Source organism: Hypanus sabinus, chromosome 8 (assembly GCF_030144855.1).
Source record: "Hypanus sabinus isolate sHypSab1 chromosome 8, sHypSab1.hap1, whole genome shotgun sequence".
In the NCBI taxonomy this organism is placed as follows: domain Eukaryota; kingdom Metazoa; phylum Chordata; class Chondrichthyes; order Myliobatiformes; family Dasyatidae; genus Hypanus; species Hypanus sabinus.
The window spans coordinates 127001791-127020085 of record NC_082713.1 but is presented as its reverse complement, the minus strand read 5'-3'; the positions used below and the strand labels follow the sequence as shown (position 1 = coordinate 127020085).

Here is an 18295-nt window from a genome sequence, read left to right as displayed (position 1 = left end):
ATGAAATACATAATCTAGATGAGAAAAAAATAAGATAAAAATAATAATAATAAACAAGTAAATCAATTATGTATATTGAATAGATGAAAAAATGTGCAAAATCAGAAAATACTGTATATTAAAAAAAAGTGAGGTAGTGTCCACAGAATCAACGTCCATTCAGGAATCAGATGGCAGAGGGGAAGAAGTTGTTCCTGAATCGCTGAGTGTGTGCCTTCAGGCTTCTGTACCTCCTACCTGATGGTAACAGTGAGAAAAGGGCATGCCCTGGGTGCTGGAGGTCTTTAATAATGGATGCTGCCTTTCTGAGACACCGCTCCCTAAAGATATCATGGGTACTTTGTAGGCTAGTGCCCAAGATGGAGCTGACTAGATTTACAACCTTCTGCAGCTTCTTTTGGTCCTGTGCAGTAGCCCCTCCATACCAGACAGTGACACAGCCTGTCAGAATGCTCTCCACAGTACAACTACTGAAGCTTTTGAGTGTATTTGTTGACATGCCAAATCTCTTCAAACCCCTAATGAAGTATAACCTCAGTCTTGCCTTCACTTAATTACATCAGTATGTTCAGTCCAGGTTAGATCCTCAGCAATCTTGACACTCTGGAACCTGAAGCTGCTCACTCTCTCCACTTCCGATTCCTCTGTGTGTTCCTTCGTCTTACCGTTCCCGAAGTCCACAATCAGTTCTTTCGATGTTGAGTGCCAGGTTGTTGCTGCAGCACCACTCCACTAGTTGGCATATCTTACTCCTGTATACCCTCTTGTCACCACCTGAGATTCTACCAACAATGCTTGTATTGTCAGCAGATTTATAGATGCTATACAGTTGGCCCTCCTTATCCGTGGATTCCGTATGCACGGATTCAACCAACCACGGATCGGGAAAACCTGGAAGTTCTCTCTCCAGCATTCATTGCTTGAGCATGTACACACTATTTTTTCTTGTCATTATTCCCTAAACAATACAGTATAACAACTATTTACATAGCATTTACATTGTATTAGGTATTATAAGTAATCTAGAAATGACTTAAAAGTACAGGCAGTCCCCGGGTTATGAATGAGTTCCATTCCTGAGTCCGTCTTTAAGTCGGATTTGAAGTCAGAATAGGTACATCCGTTATTATTTAGCGTCAGTTAGTCAAACATTTTTCTTAGTATATAGTATATTTTACCTTTCTATGCATACAAAGAAACATATGTATTTCAATAATTTAACCTTTACGTTGCTTAGTAATAACTGTAGCTTTCATTGGGGCAGGGCCTTTCACATTCTCCATTAAAATTGTTCCGATCGTTGACCGACTGTAGCCTAATGCTTTTCCGATGACCGATGGCGTTTCACCTCTTTCCGATTGCTTTATTACTTCCACCTTATTTTCAATCGCGATCGTGATTACTTTTGTGAACAGAAACACTGCGGATTCAGAGCTGTACCGCCAGGTCCTAATGTCTACCGCATGGAGACATGTTAAATAAAGTCTGGGGTTCCACTAGGTCCTAAAGACCACCACACTGATACATGTTAAATAAGGGACTTGAGCATCTGCGAATTTTGGTATTCGTGGGGTTCCTGGAACCAATCCCCCGCGGATAAGGAGGGCCAACTGTATATAGATTAGAGGAAAGAATAGCAGGGATGTCAGAGGTAAATGTTATACACAGAGAATGGTGGATGAGTGGATTGGCCTGTCAGGGTGGTGGCAGAACAGATTTAAGAAACTCTTGGGTATGCACGTGGATGATAGAAAAATGGAGGGAGTACTATGTAGGAGGCAATGGTTAGATTGATCTTGAAATAAGGCTAAAAGATTGGCACAATATCGTAAGTTGAAGGGCCTGTACTCTTCTATGTCCTATCTCCTTTTTTTACTCATTGTTTGCTCGTTGGTTTATTCTAGCCTTGGTCAAAGGACACTGGTTCAAATCACAGTCTGAACACTTGAACTTAACAATCCAGCTGGCATTTCAGTGCAGTGCTGAAAGACAGCTGCCTGGGAACTTAATTATACTATGGCTTTTCAGTGTTATGCTACTGAAAATTAATTTCCTCCTGGGCTGAAGCATTACAACCATCACTTCCAGGTCATTTGGCAGAAATTCAATCAGGCATTTCTTGTTGTCAGTCACTCCAGTAAGCTAACATGGTTTCCACGTCAAGAAGGTTTCCAGTCACACACATCTCGCAACACTCGACCGACCTCACAATCACCCAGCACTCACAAACTCCCAAATTCTCTCCCAACCTGTCAGTTCCACCTACTGATTGACAATATGCTCAGCACAGCCTCTAGAGTTTAGGGATACAGTAACCATTCAGTCCTTTAAACAAAATAATCCTCGTTACCCTGCCAGTGCAGTATTCCAGCATTTCCTAATACGTACCCTAAAATTTCCAGGCAAATATCTTTCATGCCACATGTAAAACTGAGGACCCATCTCCTCTCAGGTGCACAGGCATCAATGATCCTATGGAACTATTTTGGTATCCTCAAGTCCTTGTCAGTATTTATCCCTCGAAGCCACCAGGATAGAAAGAGTCTGGTTCAGCGTAAATTGACCGCTTTGCTTCTCACATTACAGTGCTGACCTCAATCAACTGTGAAGCACTTTGAGATGTCCACAGGCTAAAGAAAATAATAATCTTGCTGCTTTGGGAAAATAACCTGATTTTTGTGCTTTTTCTATAACCTTACCACCAGTCAATGCTGGCTTGACTTGTCACCTCAGCATTCTGATTTTGCTCAGTAACTTGAGGTCCAGAGGAGAAAACGAATAACAACGGCTTTTGGCTGGTAGTTTTTTAGATGTAAAGGTCTTAAGGATGGCCCTCAGTCCCAATGTCCACGTTAGCAGCTGTGATTTCAAGCCCGGAGGTTTCAAATTCTCCGCTTTAAGATGTTTCTTCTGTGATTAGTATGCAATCACTCAGGCTGAGTATGATGTCCTCCCTAAGGGGTTGCCTGCTGGTGGATCTTCCGATCGCTGTAGAGGCTGATCCAGGATCCACAAAGTCGGAGATGTTAGGGTGGATTTCTTTAATGGAGAATACCTGTGTGTAACTTTGTTGAATGTGGGGATGCTGATTGTGGGTAGCCACCACACGGTCCATGATGCTTTAGGGTCAGCGTCTGGGGTCCAGTGACATGGAATGCAAGATGACTGGGTCCCTTCCTCCACCTTTACTGCTGTGGTGATGTGTCATAATCTTCCACCAGCTCCATTGCTGAGGCCTTGGTTGGTTTGGTTTTTGTCCAGAAACTCACCTTGACCTTACTGACGTGGGGGACCCTCCCAGGAACTAAGTACCAGATGGCTAAACTCCAGACGACATCTCTTCCTTCTGTGACAAAGCAATCAGCCACCTGCCATTATGTAGCCAGCTTTAGTCTTCCTCAGCAATATTCCTATGTTGGGATCCTTGGAGTTTAATCGCTCAGTTAGTGTGCCCTGACACTGCTGGTTGGCTGGCAGATGACCGCTGAATAAGAAGCAACCTCTCTTGCCACCAAGTTTGGGAAGTACCTCTTTATTGAAAGGATATTCAGCAGCTGGATTGCACAACTGAAGAAAGCACTGCCTTGGAGAGATGGTAGATTTGGCATGTCCTCTCCTTCCCATGCCATGGGGAAATTTATATTGGAATGCCCAGTTAAACTCAGTGGCCACTTTAAAAGGTACCTCCTGTACACTGCTCATTAATGTAAATATTTATTCAGTCTAACATGTGACAGCAACTCCATGCATAAAACCATTCAGGCACAGTCAAGAAGTTCAGATGCTGTTCAAACCAAACTTCAGAATGGGGAAAAAATATGATCCAAGTGACTTTGACTATGGAATTATTGTTGGTGCCAGACAGGGTGGTTTGAATATCTCAGAAACTGCTGATCTCCTGGGATTTTCACGCACAACAGTCTCTAGAGTTTACAGAGAATGGTGTGACAAACAAAATACATCTACAGAGTGGAAGTTCTGTTGGCCAAAACACCTTGTTATTGAGAAAGGTCAGAGGAGAAGGTGGCAAGTAACACAAGTAATCATGCATTTCAACAGAATTGCCCAGAAGAGCATCTCTAAATTCACAAAATGTTAAACCTTGAAGTGGATGGGCTACAGCAGCAGAAGACCAGGAACATACCCTCAGTGGCTTCTTGAGTTGATAAGCAGAGAAATGAGGTGCCTCCTGTGACAGATCAAATTGGGCAGTTTGATGTGATGGGGCACGGTTTAGGACTCATGGACACACCAATAAATCATTAAGCATCTGTAGAACTGGTAGCTCTAATATCCCATGTCTGTGCAGGTTCTGTTGAGGGTATGTTTCTCTCTTCTTGGATGTTGCCTGAATATCTCAGCAAATTTTTTATTTTGCTTTCCTTCTGCTGCAAGGTGAGTGAGGGGTAACATGTTCAGCAAATGAATATCAAAGAAATGCTGGAAAACTGAAACAAAAAGCAGACAATGCTTGAAACTCTCAGCAAGTCAGGCAGTTTCTGCAGAATCAGGAACATAGTTCACATTTCAAAAGTCTTTCTCCAAAATTGGGAAAGAGAGAGAATTAATGGCAGTTCGAATCCGTAGAGAAGGTTGGCAAAGACCAACATGCTGGGGAAAGAGTTGGTGTACAGTGAATTGGGTTGGTGGGGACATCAGTGAGCTGCAGCCAGAGGCAGGTTTGGTGAAGGGTGTGATGAACAGAGGTGGGAGACAGATTCAGTCTGGTGGTGGGAAGATTGATGATCTGGGAAGAGGAATGGGATCAGCGGATCGGGGAGAAGGCAGATTCAGTGGGTTGAGGAGGGAGACAGGTTTGGTGGTTGTGTTGGTGGGGAGACCTGTGGGCTGAGGAGGAGACAGCTTCCATGGGTTGGGGAAGTGACATATTCAGTGGGTTGGTTTGGTGGGGAGATCCAAGCTTGATGGGTTGGGCTTGTGGGAGATCCATGGGTTGGGGAGATGAAATATTCAGAGTGTTGGGTTGGGTTGGGTTGGTGGGAAAATCTTTAGTTCATTGGGATTGAGCCAACAGATGCTACTGGCAGAAGAGGGACAATAAAATGTGGTCAGAGGAGACCCACAAACATGTTGGGAACTGCTTGCAGGGTGGGAGATGAGCTGGATGCTAACAGAGTACCCTGTCCAGTCGAGAATGAAGGTCTACTTCCACAGGAGGTAGTGGGGACCACACCACTGTCAGCTAAAATCTTACAAGTTTATCTATATACGTCACTGGATGCCACAGAGTGGTGCAGTAGATAGAGGCCTGACCACAGCACTAAAAATCCAAACCGTGAGTGATGTCTCTGTGAAATTTGCACATTCTCCCTGTGGCCGTGTATGTTTCCCTCTGGGTGCTCCCATTTCCATCTGCATGCTGCATACTACACCATTTCAAGGAATTCCATAGGACACAAGATTAGAATGAGGCCATTCATCTGTTCATGTCTGCTCTGCCATTCAATCACAGCTGATTTATTTTCCCTCAACCCCCATTCTGCTGCCTTCTCCCCATAACCTTGAACACTCTTACTAATGAAGAACCCATCAAACTCTGGTGTAAACGCATCCAATGATTTAACCTCCTCAGCCACCTGTAGCAATGAATTCCGCAGATTCACCACCCCCGACTGAAGAACTCTGAAGCCTTTCACTGACAATTAAAACCAGAAATGCAGCATGAATCCACACACAGCAACAAGCTAATCACCTAATGAAATGTTTTGGAAAAGGATTTGGATGTGTGAAATCAAAACACACAATGCTGGAAAAGCTGAGCAGATCAGTGGCTAGAGAAACAAAAAACACCTCAGGTCTGTTTTGGTGAGATTGACTGAGAGATAAACATTGTCCAGGATGAGGTAATCAGGGAAGACTCTTGACAGTCCTGAAAAGTAGGGTTCTGGGATCATCGATATCAATGAAGACTTAAAAGGAGGTCACCCAATGAGTACATGGTATAGTTAATATTCACACCTTCACCAGCAGGAACCACTGAGCTCTGGCTTTAGAGCACTGGATGGCAACCAGTGATCACAAGGTGCCCCAGCAAAGAGTCAAGAGACCAATTTCACTAAACCCGGGCACACCACTGCATCCAAGATCCAGCACAGTTGAAACATACCTGATCGTACTCCGATGCTCCCGGATACAATGGCCACCCCAAGAACAGCTCTGCGATTACGCACCCCAGTGACCACATGTCGATAGCCTCGCAAAACAGCAATCCCAGGATAATCTCCGGCGCTCTGCAGAGATAAGAAACAGAAGAAAGTTATTTTCACACGCGTCTTTCTTTCCACCTCCATCCCTTCACCCAAGTGGGCTACAGATCTGCAGGCACATGGAGCACTTTGGCATCAGCACAGGAGCCCCCTGCAAGTTCACTGGGCATTTAGGCAATAGATTGGATTCCTTTCTTGCCCTTGTGGGCAGTTATTGAGTGTTTCTCTACCTGCTGCATTTAGGTACCATTGAGTCATAGACATAAAGCAACACAGCATGGATACAGGCCCTCCAACCTAAACAGTCCATAGCAACCGTGGCACCCACACAGCTGGTCCCATCTTCCTGCATTCCGTCATATCCCTCTGAGCCTCCTCTCTCCATGCACCTCCCCAAAGTACTTCTTAAATAATACTATTGTACCCGCTTCAACCACTTCCTCTGTGAGTTCATTCCAGACGCTCACCACCCACTATGTGTCTCATTCAAATCTTTCCCCTCTCACGCTCAACCTATGACCCCTACTTTTGAAGGCTCCTGAGCCTGGGTAAATGACTTACCATCCATCTGATTTATGCGTGTCATAATTTTAAACATTTCTATAAGGCATGTAACATTTCTTTCTCCAATGTTCCAGACTGACCAACCTACCTTCATAACTCAGCTCCTCTCATCCTGCAACAACTTTGTAAATCTATGGGTAGGTATAATGCCTTCCCCACCATCATTACTGCCGGAGTAACCAAGAACACAGGGCAGGAATCAGGAATCCCAGGCCTCTGTTTAAAGCACTTCCTTCCTCTGAAATCTGGGACAGACACTAACTCCTCCAGCAGCCTAAAGCACGTTCCCCACCAGCAGCAGGTTGAGCACAATGAAAGCATCCAGAAATGAACGTAGCTAAACAGCCTGCCACGGCACATGTAACAGACAGCTGAGCAAGTAAGGATAAAACCTGGACAACAAGCGAGGATGGAGAGAAACATGGACTGAGACACAGGCAGATTGACGGATAGGAATGTAGATAGATAAGACAGGTGGAAAACATTTTTACAATCACTGTAACTCAACAGAGCTTTAAAATGCTTTGAGACATACTGCAGTTGTTATAGGAAGGTTATAACTACACGTCGTTATTCTTTCTTTCAATAGAAACATTTTATTATATTAAAAAAATACATAGGGTTGTATAAAATAGATGTAGAGGCAGTGAGAAGTTTGTTGATCTAAACACAAAAGATTCGGTAGATGCTGGAAATCCATTGGAACTAACACAAAATGCTGGAGGAACTCCTGATTGATCACTTAGTTACTGTGTCCTGATGAAGGACCTCAGCTTGAAACATCAACACTTTATTCCTTTCCGTAGATGTTGCCTGCCTTGCTTGGAGATCCAAATATTGACCCATGACTTGGTGTGTACTGCATCAATGAGCCAACTAAGATTAGGTAATGTTCAGGACACTGTCCTAACAGTGGGACAGTCCTAAAATCTTGTAACATTTCCCTGCATTCGGTAAACAAAACAGTGCCCCTACACCAGGACTGTGTCTATTGTTCACAATGTGTTGCTGGCAGTAAGATAATCATCAGCCCTACCCCTCCAATACCTTTCTCCCCCAGACTCCCCCGCTGTCTATTTCCAATAAGCAAGTAGCAGAACACAGTCCAACAAACAGCTATTAAAGGGAACTGGACTGGTGAAACCATGAACTCAATGCATGCCTCACCCAACTTAACCAGAGAAATCCAACTAATCTAGGAGCTAGGGCTTTACTCTTTGGAGAGAATGAGGATGAGAGGAGACATGATAGAGGTGTACAAGATATTAAGAGGAATAGACAGAGTGGACAGCCAGCGCCTCTTCCCCAGGGTGCCACTGCTCAGTACAAGAGGACATGGCTTTAAGGTAAGGGGAGGGAAGTTCAAGGGGGATATTCGAGGAAGGTTTTTCACTCAGAGAGTGGTTGGTGCGTGGAATGCACTGCCTGAGGCAGTGGTGCAGATACACTAGTGAAGTTTAAGAGACTACTAGACAGGTATATGGAGGAAATTAAGGTGGGGGGTTATATGGGAGGCAGGGTTTGAGGGTTGGCACAACATTGTGGGCTGAAGGGCCTGTACTGTGCTGTACTATTCTATGTTCTATGTAACCTGATTATTTCCTGCACCCCTTTTTATTAATTAGATCAATAATAACCTTATGGTTCCATAATTCAGGTCTTTCCCATTAACCGTGTGATCATGGGGCACACTGACAGCCTCTAACTAAAATGGTCATGTTTCAGCAATAAAAAGGCTATAATTCAAATTTCTAATTGGTGTTTATTAAACCATATGACAGGCGTACAGAATTCTGTCAAAGAAATGAGTTTCAAGCTTCACCTCTAAGGCAGTACTGTACAGAATTTCAGACTCTGAGTCCATCTCATTTTACAAACTATCGTGAACTACTCTTGAGGAGGTGACGGTAAGCCAGCTATGAACCGATGCTGTTTTTCTGGCGAAAGTGCTACTCTGGAGGGAATTCTGCTATTCAGACACAGGAAGCGCTGATATCCTCCTCTGCCTTCCCTTTTCCTTCACATGGTGGAAGCCACAGGCATAGATGGTGAACTTAGCAGGGCAGTTGCTGTACCGGAGGGGCGGAGGAAATGACTAACTCAAGTGCTGATCAAGCAGGCTGTTTTGTCCTGAATGGTGCTGAGTTTCTTGATTGTTGGTGGAGCTACTCTCATCCAGGCAGGTGAACTATAACCCACTACATGCCCGACCTGCCCTGCGGGTGTTGGCAAAGCTTTGGGATGATAAGAGGTGAGCCTTTCACCACAAGAGACCCAGTGCTGACTTGATCTGTAGCCATAGGAGTTAGATGCGTGGTCCACTGGCATCCTCCAGATGGCAGAACTGCCACAAGAAAGCAGCATCTGTCATCAAGAACCACCATCCAGGCCATGCTCTCTTTTCAACATTGCCATTGGGAAGGAGATACAGGAGCCTTGGGTTCCACAACAGCAAGTTCAGGAACAGTTACTACCCTTCAACTATCAGGCTCCTGGACCAGTGTGGATAACTTCACTCACTTCAACACTGAACTGATTTCACCATCAATGAACTCACTTTCAAGAACTCTACTATTCATGTTTTCAGCATTGTTTGTTTATGTATTTATTATTATAACTATTTGCATTTTTGTATTTGTACATGGGTCTTAGTTTGACCATTGGTTGTTGGTCTGTTTTAGTATAGTTTTTCATCGATTTGATTTTTGTTTGATCTACTGTGAATACCTGCAAGAAAATTAATCTCAGGGTAATATATGGTGACAAACAAATACTTTGATAATAAACTTACTTTGAAAATTGAAGTGATATTATTAACTGATTGGAAATGGTCTTTAATTGATTGGCACTAACGGTGCATGAATATCAATTGCCCGATTGGCCCATGTCTGTGCATCTAAGTCTTGTTGCATGCAGAGGAGAAATCCCTGGGATGAAAATCAGTGCCAATCAAGGTGAAATCAGTTGTTGACAGTCAAGAACCTAATGAGCAATTCCATCAAAAGCCAGCACTGTCAAGGCAGCCAAAACCTGATCAGAGGAACTACTGCACGCAATTTCCCGAATCAATTTGACTGGCCATTGTCCTTTACAGAAACATCACCTGCTACCGTTTCCTCTCCAAGTTAACAGTACCTCCTGATTCACTAATGCACATAAGTATCTGCTGGCTTTAAAGTTGCCCTGTGGCTTTGACTCCTAAAATAATTCTCTGCATTCACTGTGTGGTTCCATCAGGAACTTGGAATTACAGGATCATTTCCAAGTAATCTCCATGATGCCTCCTTTGGGATCAAAGTGCAATTACTCGGAAGCGATTCCAGTTTGCTCTCCTCACCTGAGGCTAGAATGCAGCAGCTCAACCCCAGAAAATGATAACTCCTAAATTAATATGCATTTTAAACAGAGTTGGGACACAGCTTGTAGGTCTGATTTAATGAAGGCTCTCATTTGAGGTAATTTTATGATACAAAGAAGAATAACCAGCAGCCTGTAACAAAATATGAACAGGTTAGCCAGATTCAATTCATGTTGATTGATCAATGCTTCCAATATATCAGTGTGATACATCGCAAATGCTGGGAGAACTCAGCAGGCCAAGCAACATTTTCCATGGACAGCAACAATGAGTTGACATTTTGGGCCAAGACCCTTCATCAGGACCCGAAACAACAACCCTTTATTCCTTTCCATAGATGCTGCCTGACCTGTTGAGTTCTCTCATCATTTTGTATCTGTTACTCTGGATTTCTAGCATCTGCAAAATCTCTTGTGTTCCCAATGTACTGGTGTTTTTTACGGCCAGGAGAAAAACTGGGAAATAAAAGAAACAGCACAGGCGAGGAAGAGTGGTTATTTCAGAACTATACAAGGAAAAGGAGCAAGAGTAGGCTTCCTGGCACCTCAACACAATCACAACTGATTTATCCCAGGCTTCTCTGTGTCAGTTCCACAGAGCCTTTCATTCCCCAATCTTTAAAAAAATTACCTATCCATTTTATATGTACACTCAGCAATCCAGCCTCCAGGCTGCAGAACCCCAGAGACGTAACACCCTCTGTAAGAAGAAATTGCCAGGTATCTCAGTTATAAATGACAAGTCCACAATCCTATAACTAAGTCTCATCATTCCAGACACTCCCCTGAGTAGAAATACCACAATGTTTACTTTGTCACCACGCCTTTTATGAAACTCAGACGTTTTAATAAGATTGGATCTCATTCTTCTCAACTCCAATATAAATCTAACTTTTTTCACTTTTTGCAATAAGACAATTCTCTTAAGCCAGATGTTACTGAATCCCTTTTGGACTGCTTCCAATGCCAATATATCCTTTCGTAAATAAGGAGACTAAAACTGTGTACAGTACGCCGGGTGAGACTTCACCAAGGCCCTGGAGAACAATGAGACTTGGCTACTTTTGAGCTCCAATTCCTCTGCAATAAAGGGCATAATCCCATTCCGCTTCACAACTACGTACTGCATTTTGTGTTTCATGTAGGAGAACTTGACTCAGAATCTACCATTTGAAGTGACAAAGGACTGCAGATGATGAAGTCTAGCAGGAAACAAAGGTGGAGCACTGAACCAAATAAGGGAGGTGGGGTGGGCCGACAGGAAAGTACCTGGGGAGGAGGGGATCCAGTGGGAGGAGTGTGAGGGAGATGGGCAGATATAATGGGTGGAGAAATGGAAAGAAACTGTGATGACAGCTGTGAAAGGTGATTTCTGGGCATTTTTGAGGAATTCCTGCTCTTGTGACTGGATATATCACGTGCAACCAAAGTTTAAAGGAAATAGGAAATGAGCTGGGAGTAGAGATTTAGAAGAAGGCAAGCATTGCTTCTGTTCCTCAACACAATAGTTAGCTGAACATAGTACGTGAATGACTGAAGAAGGCTCTGTTCATCTCTGGTGATAGGTTACAGCGTGGTCATTGGCTGCTATGCAGAGGGGGCTGGGGAGGGGAGGACTAATATTTTTTAAAGTTTTCTGTATCAGAAGCCTCACACTGCAGATTTATGGAGTGCCTGAAGTAGCCAAAAAAGGGAGGAAATAAAATGCTCGAGGTAAAGAAGCCTTGGGCCTCACATTACCGTGCCCGGGAACAGTCATTAACATACAGTACAACTATCAGGCTCCTAAACCAGTGTGGATTACTTCATTCACCACTACCCTGAACTGATTTTACAACCTCGGGCTCACTTTCAAGAACTCATCATAACTTTTGTTCTCATCATTATTTTTATTTGCATAGCCTGTCTTCATTTACCACTGGTTGGTTGTCAGTCTTGATGGACAGTTTTTTTTGGTTAAAATTCTATTGTTCTTATTTTTTCCTGTAAATGCCTGCAAGAAAATGAATCTCATGGTAACATATGTACTTTGAAATAGCTTTACATTAATCTTTGAAAAATGTGCGGTTAAATCTGCTTCAAATATATTCCTATTATTGAAAATGCATGACCATCCATTTAAAGGATTAAGTGACTGCCCTTTCAACAGGAGCACAAACATTAAGTACCGCGAAGCCTTTGGAACACACTAGGACGTTCTTAGTAATTCCATGAACTCCGGATTTTTTTGCAGTCCAGGCCATGACTGGCAGTGAAACGGTTAATCAGAAGACCAACCTCTGCTGGTTGCATTTGAGTGACCTTTGCTGGGCAGTCCAGGCTGGATGGTTGAGTGGCCACAGGCAAAGAACTGGTAAAATGCTCAGCATTGTTTTAAGAACAAGCGACAACTAAGGACATGGAGAGGGCAAACTACGTATACCACGTCTGAAAAGAGCTTTAGTGAAAGGTTCCTGCTGGATTCCAAATCTCTTTAAACCTTCCTAGGATCCCAGGACCTGGATTCCGTTCTTTAAAGAGGTGCTGCCTGCCTGGACATCTTCCGTGGGTGAGAGGGTAATTAGAATGGGGAACAGAAAAAGAGAGAAGGAGGGAGAGGAGAGAATCTCTTGTGTTTATCACAGCTTGGAGTTGAATATGCACTGAACATTGCAGGTGAACAACAGGTTGTTGTTTAGAGTCTAAGAAGGTATTGGGACTACAACCAAAGGCTGAGAACCAGTAGCAGGATGGTCCAAGTCTTATCGATTGATCTGTGGTGGTGCACCTTCCAGCATCTTATCATACAACAGCCAAGCAGACCCTGGGCCCAGTCTGGCCCCATTGTGTTCCTCAACTCAGGCTGAAAGAAGGAAAATACAAGAGTGTGTTGGAAGCATTTCTGAAAGCAATCATTTCCATCACTTTGGATTTGATCTGTTATTGTTCTAATTGCGTTCTTTCTCATAAAAGTTGTGTATAATTTATGTTTTTCTTGTGAATGCTGGTGATCTGATGTTATGTGCCTATAACGCTGCTGCAAGCAGGGTTTGCACTGTCCCTGTACATATACGTGCTTGCGCTAGTAGCAATGAATCCACGCCCTTGAGCAGAAGATCCTACAAGAACTATTGGATACTACTTTGAGTCAAATCTAAACTGGATTAAGCTTATTGTACTCAGCTACGTAGCCATATCAGCTCCCTCTGGACAGAGGTAAGTAATCCCATAAGGTGGGGTGGGGTGGGGAGGGGGAAGCAAATGAAAACTCGTCAAATCAGAACTGGTGTTTCAAGTCATGAGGAGTGCAATCAATAAAGCAACACCTGGGACGACGGCCAGTCTGGGGCTCGATACCGAAGATCGAAGCCTGAATGTCAGTCTGGTGGCCAGTCTGGGGCTCGATACCGAAGATCGAAGCCTAAAGGCCTTTCCTGGAGTTGCAGGACTATCTGAGTGTGTAGGTGATGGAAAGGAGGTAAGAGGTTTGTTTTGCTGGTGTCGCTTGTTGTGTTCTGTATTCTTCTGGCAAGGACTGTGGGCACGTCCTGTGGCTCCTACACCTTCTTCCCGATGACAGCAGCAAGGAGTGAGCACGTCCTGAGTGGTAGGTGTTGCTGACGATGGACGCTGCCTTCCTGCAACAACGCTTAGTGTACAGCAGTGCTGGAAGGTTTGTGAACCCTGTGGAATTTTCTCTATTTCTGCATAAATATGACCTAAACTGTAATCAGATCTTCTCATGTCCTAAGAGTAGATAAAGAGAGCCCAATTAAATAAATAACACAAAAATATTATTCTTGTTCATTTATTTATTGCGAAAAATGATCCAGTATTACATGCATTTGTTGGAAAAAGTATGTGAACCTTTGCTTTCAGTAACTGGTGTGTCCCCCTTTGTACAGCAATAACTTCAACCAAACGTCTCCGGTAATTGTCCAGCACATCAGCTTGAAGGAATGTTAGGCCATTCCTCCTTACAAAATTGCTTCAACTCTGGGATGTTGGTGGGCTTCCTTGCATGAACCGATTGAAATCCCCAATGGTCTCCACATGGTAGTACTAGTGAGATCACAAGGGTCGAGTAAGAAGTTCTCCTAAGGCGTTGTCTATTGGTGGAGGCCGAACCGGGATCCACATATTCTCATACAGTGTGGGCAAGAGCAAGTGGTGGTTCAGTAGGACATTCAGCCCCTCCTTTCACAACTGAAGCTTCCTCACTGTGGCACAGCAGATCTCGCTCTCGTGTAGTACATCTCCCTCTTGAACACATTTCGTCCGCATGTATCTGCTGAGTGCAATGTCTTCCCCAGCTTTCCACAAGGTGGATGTGGTAAAGATGTTTTCTCTTTGGGGGAATCTGGAACTCGGAGTCACAGTATAAAAATAAGGGGGTGCTCATTTACGATGCAGATCAGGAAACGTTTCTGTCAGACGACTGTGAATCTTGGGAGTTCTCTTCCTCTAGTGGTAGATGCCACAATTTTTAGGTTATTCAAGGCAGTTCAGACATTCATTTGAAAAGCAAAGGAGTTGAAAACTGAGCGAGGCTGGAAAACAGAGTTCAGGTTGCAATCAGATCAGCTGAAAATAATAAAATTCTACCAAGATGGAGGGAGAAGTTGAGGCGGGTGTAATAACAACTTAAAAAGACATTTAGATAAGTACATGCATAGGAAAAATTTAGAGTGATATGGGTCAAACACCAGGCAAATGGTTTTAGCTTAGATGGCCCCCTTGGCTGACATGGGAAAGATGGGCTGAAGGGTCTGTTTCCATTCTACATAATGTCAATCAGAAAAGATCACCTTCCACTGACCCTCTGTTTCCTGGAAGCCCAATGACCTTTGATGTGGTACCTTATCAAATCTCCTGGAATTCTAAATATAGCATATCAACCAGTTCCCCTCGATCCACCATGCACTATTTCTTGAGAAAGCTTCAGCAGATTGTTCAAGGTTGATTTACCTTTCCAGTTAATTCCCAAGTGACATTAAGTGGAATGAACTGAACACCATGAGGGCACCAGGATCTGACAGCACAAAGTTGCTGCAAACAATGTTTCACCTGTGTTCAAAATAGTTTGTGTATTGTATTGAGGCAGTCAAAGCCAGTCACTGAAAGTTATTGCACATCTAAGCTGGTCGGGACAAGCATGAGAAGTTCCCCGAGGCAAGAGCAAGCTGTCCGTGAAGCAGCAGCTTTTCTCTGCAGTGCCAGCATCCTCAACATCCTACAGAGCTTTGCTACAGTATTACTGACAATATGTTAGCTATATTAAAAGAGAGGAGATAAGTGAGTGGTTGAGCGATTGCTACCGGAAGAGGTGATAGATTAGAACTTCCCAAAGAAGGAAATGAAAAGCAAATATTTAGTAAAAGAATTCCAGAACCAAAGACTTTGAGCATTGAGGTGGCTGGGAATCTGGGAGCCATTACACACAGGAGCAGAATTAGGGTATTCAGACCAATCAAGTCTGCTCTGCCTTTCCATTATGGCTGCTTTATTATCCCCGTCAACCCCATTCTCCTGTCTTCCCCGTGTACCCTTTGACGCCCTTACTAATCAAGAACCTATCAACCTCTACTTCAAATATACCCAATAATCTGGCTTCAACAGCCATCTATGGCAATGAATTCCATAGATTCACCACCCTCTGGCTGAAGAAATTCCTCATCTCTATTGTAAAGGGACATTCTTTCTATTCTGAGGCTGTGCACTCTGGTCCTAGATTTCCCCCAGCTTTGAAATCTTCAATGGAGCAGGGGGGTGAAGATCTTAGTACAGACTCAGGAGCTAACAGAGACTAGGCAGAAGCCAAGCGATGATTTGAAAACAAGAATCTTGTGCTTATCTGGGAGCTGAGATTGCTCAACAGGCTTAGCTATTGGACCTGACCCTCATCTCCAGCGGACACATGCATCTTCCAGTACTGGTAAAACAGACACTGCCTCGCTACCGCTGATAGAAATGCTTAAACTTGCCAGCAGCAGCAAACAATTACCTGTGCACACAGCCCAGCCACAAACAGCAAGCAAATAACACTTTTCTTCTGGTCTGGTTGAGAGATAAACACTAAGTAATTAAACAAAACTCCATCTTCAAAAAGTGTCCATGGAACATAAACCATTCCAGTACAGCATACAGTGAAGAACCTCTATTAAAGATAAGGACCACCCTTCAGCCCACAATGTTGTGCCGACTTTTTAAACTACTCTAAGATCAATGTGACCCTTCCCTTCTACATAGCTCTCCATTTTGCCATCACCCATCTTAAGTGTTCCTAATGCACATGTATCTACCATCACCTCTGGCAGTGCACTCTTTGTAAAGAACTTGTACAGAGGGTGGTGTGTGTGTGTGTGTGGACTTATCCACGCAAGGATAAAGGGAGCCTCAGCTAGACCCCTTTTCATCAGGACTCTATCCCCGACAGTGCAGCACTGCACTGGAATGTCAGCCTACATTAGGGGACCGAGTGTCTGAGGCACAGAGCAGGCACTGCAAGCACCAAGAGCAAAGCAAAACAATTGAATTCCAAACTCCAGCATGAACCTGCTGCTAGTTTTCCACCAACCTGCTAAAAGCGTAAATAAACAGGCTCTTCTGTGCTTTGTTAGATCACCAGAGACCTAATCCGATCAGAACTGTCCTTCAGATAAAAATATCCTGTTATGGAAACTCATCACAGACAAATATGTTAACCTCCCTTGCAGGATTTCAAATTTCTAAATGAAATCTGACAGTGGCACTTTTAATTTGCTATGTCTTCTCCACAGTGAGAGATGTCTTATCATGTCATTCTGACTGCATTTACACGGACGTGTGTGGTGACGCTAGTGATCAGCTAAATTTGTTAGCAGTGCAATATGTGAGACTACCATTAGGTGGGGACATGAATCAAGCTGCCAGCAGTTACCTCCACAACAGCTTGGAGGGTTAGGACCCACATCTAAAGAGGATGGAGAATTAGTTGCGAAGGGACAGAGATACCTTCGTGAGCATCCCTGAAAGGCCAGCAATAAAAATTTAAGGGCTTGCTTTACATGTCACATGTACATCAAAACATGCATTGAGAGGCGTGGTTTTGCTTCATACAGTCCGAAGGTTATGCTGGGAGCAGCCCACGTGTCACCAGGCTTCCAGCATCAAGGCTGAATTACATGGGCTGGAAGGAATTACTGCAGCAGCAGTCTAATCCTGTCCTTGCCAGATTCATGACCTTCCTCCCATCCATGACAAGGATCATCAACGCATTATAATCCAAGAGTGTCTGAACCTGATGCTGTGATCAAATATCGAACCTTGGCTGCAAAACATGACTTTGTCCTCATCTTTTTTAGAGGTTTCTCACTGGTGCTACGTATGCTGGGATAACAATAACCCACTGTCAATTTTCCCTTCTCTCCATGAGTGAAACTATGAGAAACACTGAAGAGAGAAAAGTACAGGAAAGAAAAAAAGATGGAGCAAGAAAGAGAAGATAAAAACAGGTATACAGTCGGCCCTCCTTATCTGCGAGGGATTGGTTCTGGGACCCCTCGCGGTTAGCAAAAAACATGGATGGTCAAGTCCCTTATTCAACCTGTCTCAATCCGGTGGACCTTAGGACCCAGCAGAACCCCAGACCTTATTTAACTTGTCTCAGTGTGGTGGACATTAGGACCCGGCGCCAGAGCTCTGAATCCGCAGTGTTTCTGTTCACGAAAATAGTCACGATCACGATTGAAAATAAAGTGGAAATAATAAAGCCATCGGAAATCGGCGAAACGCCATTGGTCATTGTAAAATTGTTAGGCTATGTTGGTCAATGATCGGAACAATTCTAAAGGATAAAGTGAGAAAGGTCCTGCCCTGATGAAAGCTACAATTATTACTAAGCAACACAGTGATTTAATTATTGGGTTTTGGGTTTTTGATCCTCCACATCAACCCGGCCAGATGAAGAGCGCGCTCAAAAGCGGTCTGTCACTGGATCGAACTGGAGCCCGGCGCTGAAACATACGTTCTTAAGTGTTTTATATGCATAGAAAGGAAAAAAATATATACTATATTCTAAGACAAACATTTGACTAACTAATGTCAAATAATACTGGATGTACCTGTTCCGACATACTTAGTAAGAGAATATCCGATTTTTTCTATCCCGATCCACGATAACCCACGCA

General features: G+C 43.7%; 1 protein-coding gene across 3 annotated transcripts in view; it reads right to left on the bottom strand.

Moving 5' to 3' along the window:
- The window catches only part of hipk2 (homeodomain interacting protein kinase 2), a 245956-nt gene that overhangs the window by 60547 nt on the left and 167114 nt on the right, over nucleotides 1-18295 (bottom strand). For all 3 annotated transcript variants that reach the window (XM_059977784.1, XM_059977782.1, XM_059977781.1), the window contains exon 3: nucleotides 6128-6251. In XM_059977784.1, the coding sequence (XP_059833767.1) occupies nucleotides 6128-6251 (124 nt within the window). The remainder of the gene's footprint in view (nucleotides 1-6127; nucleotides 6252-18295) is intronic.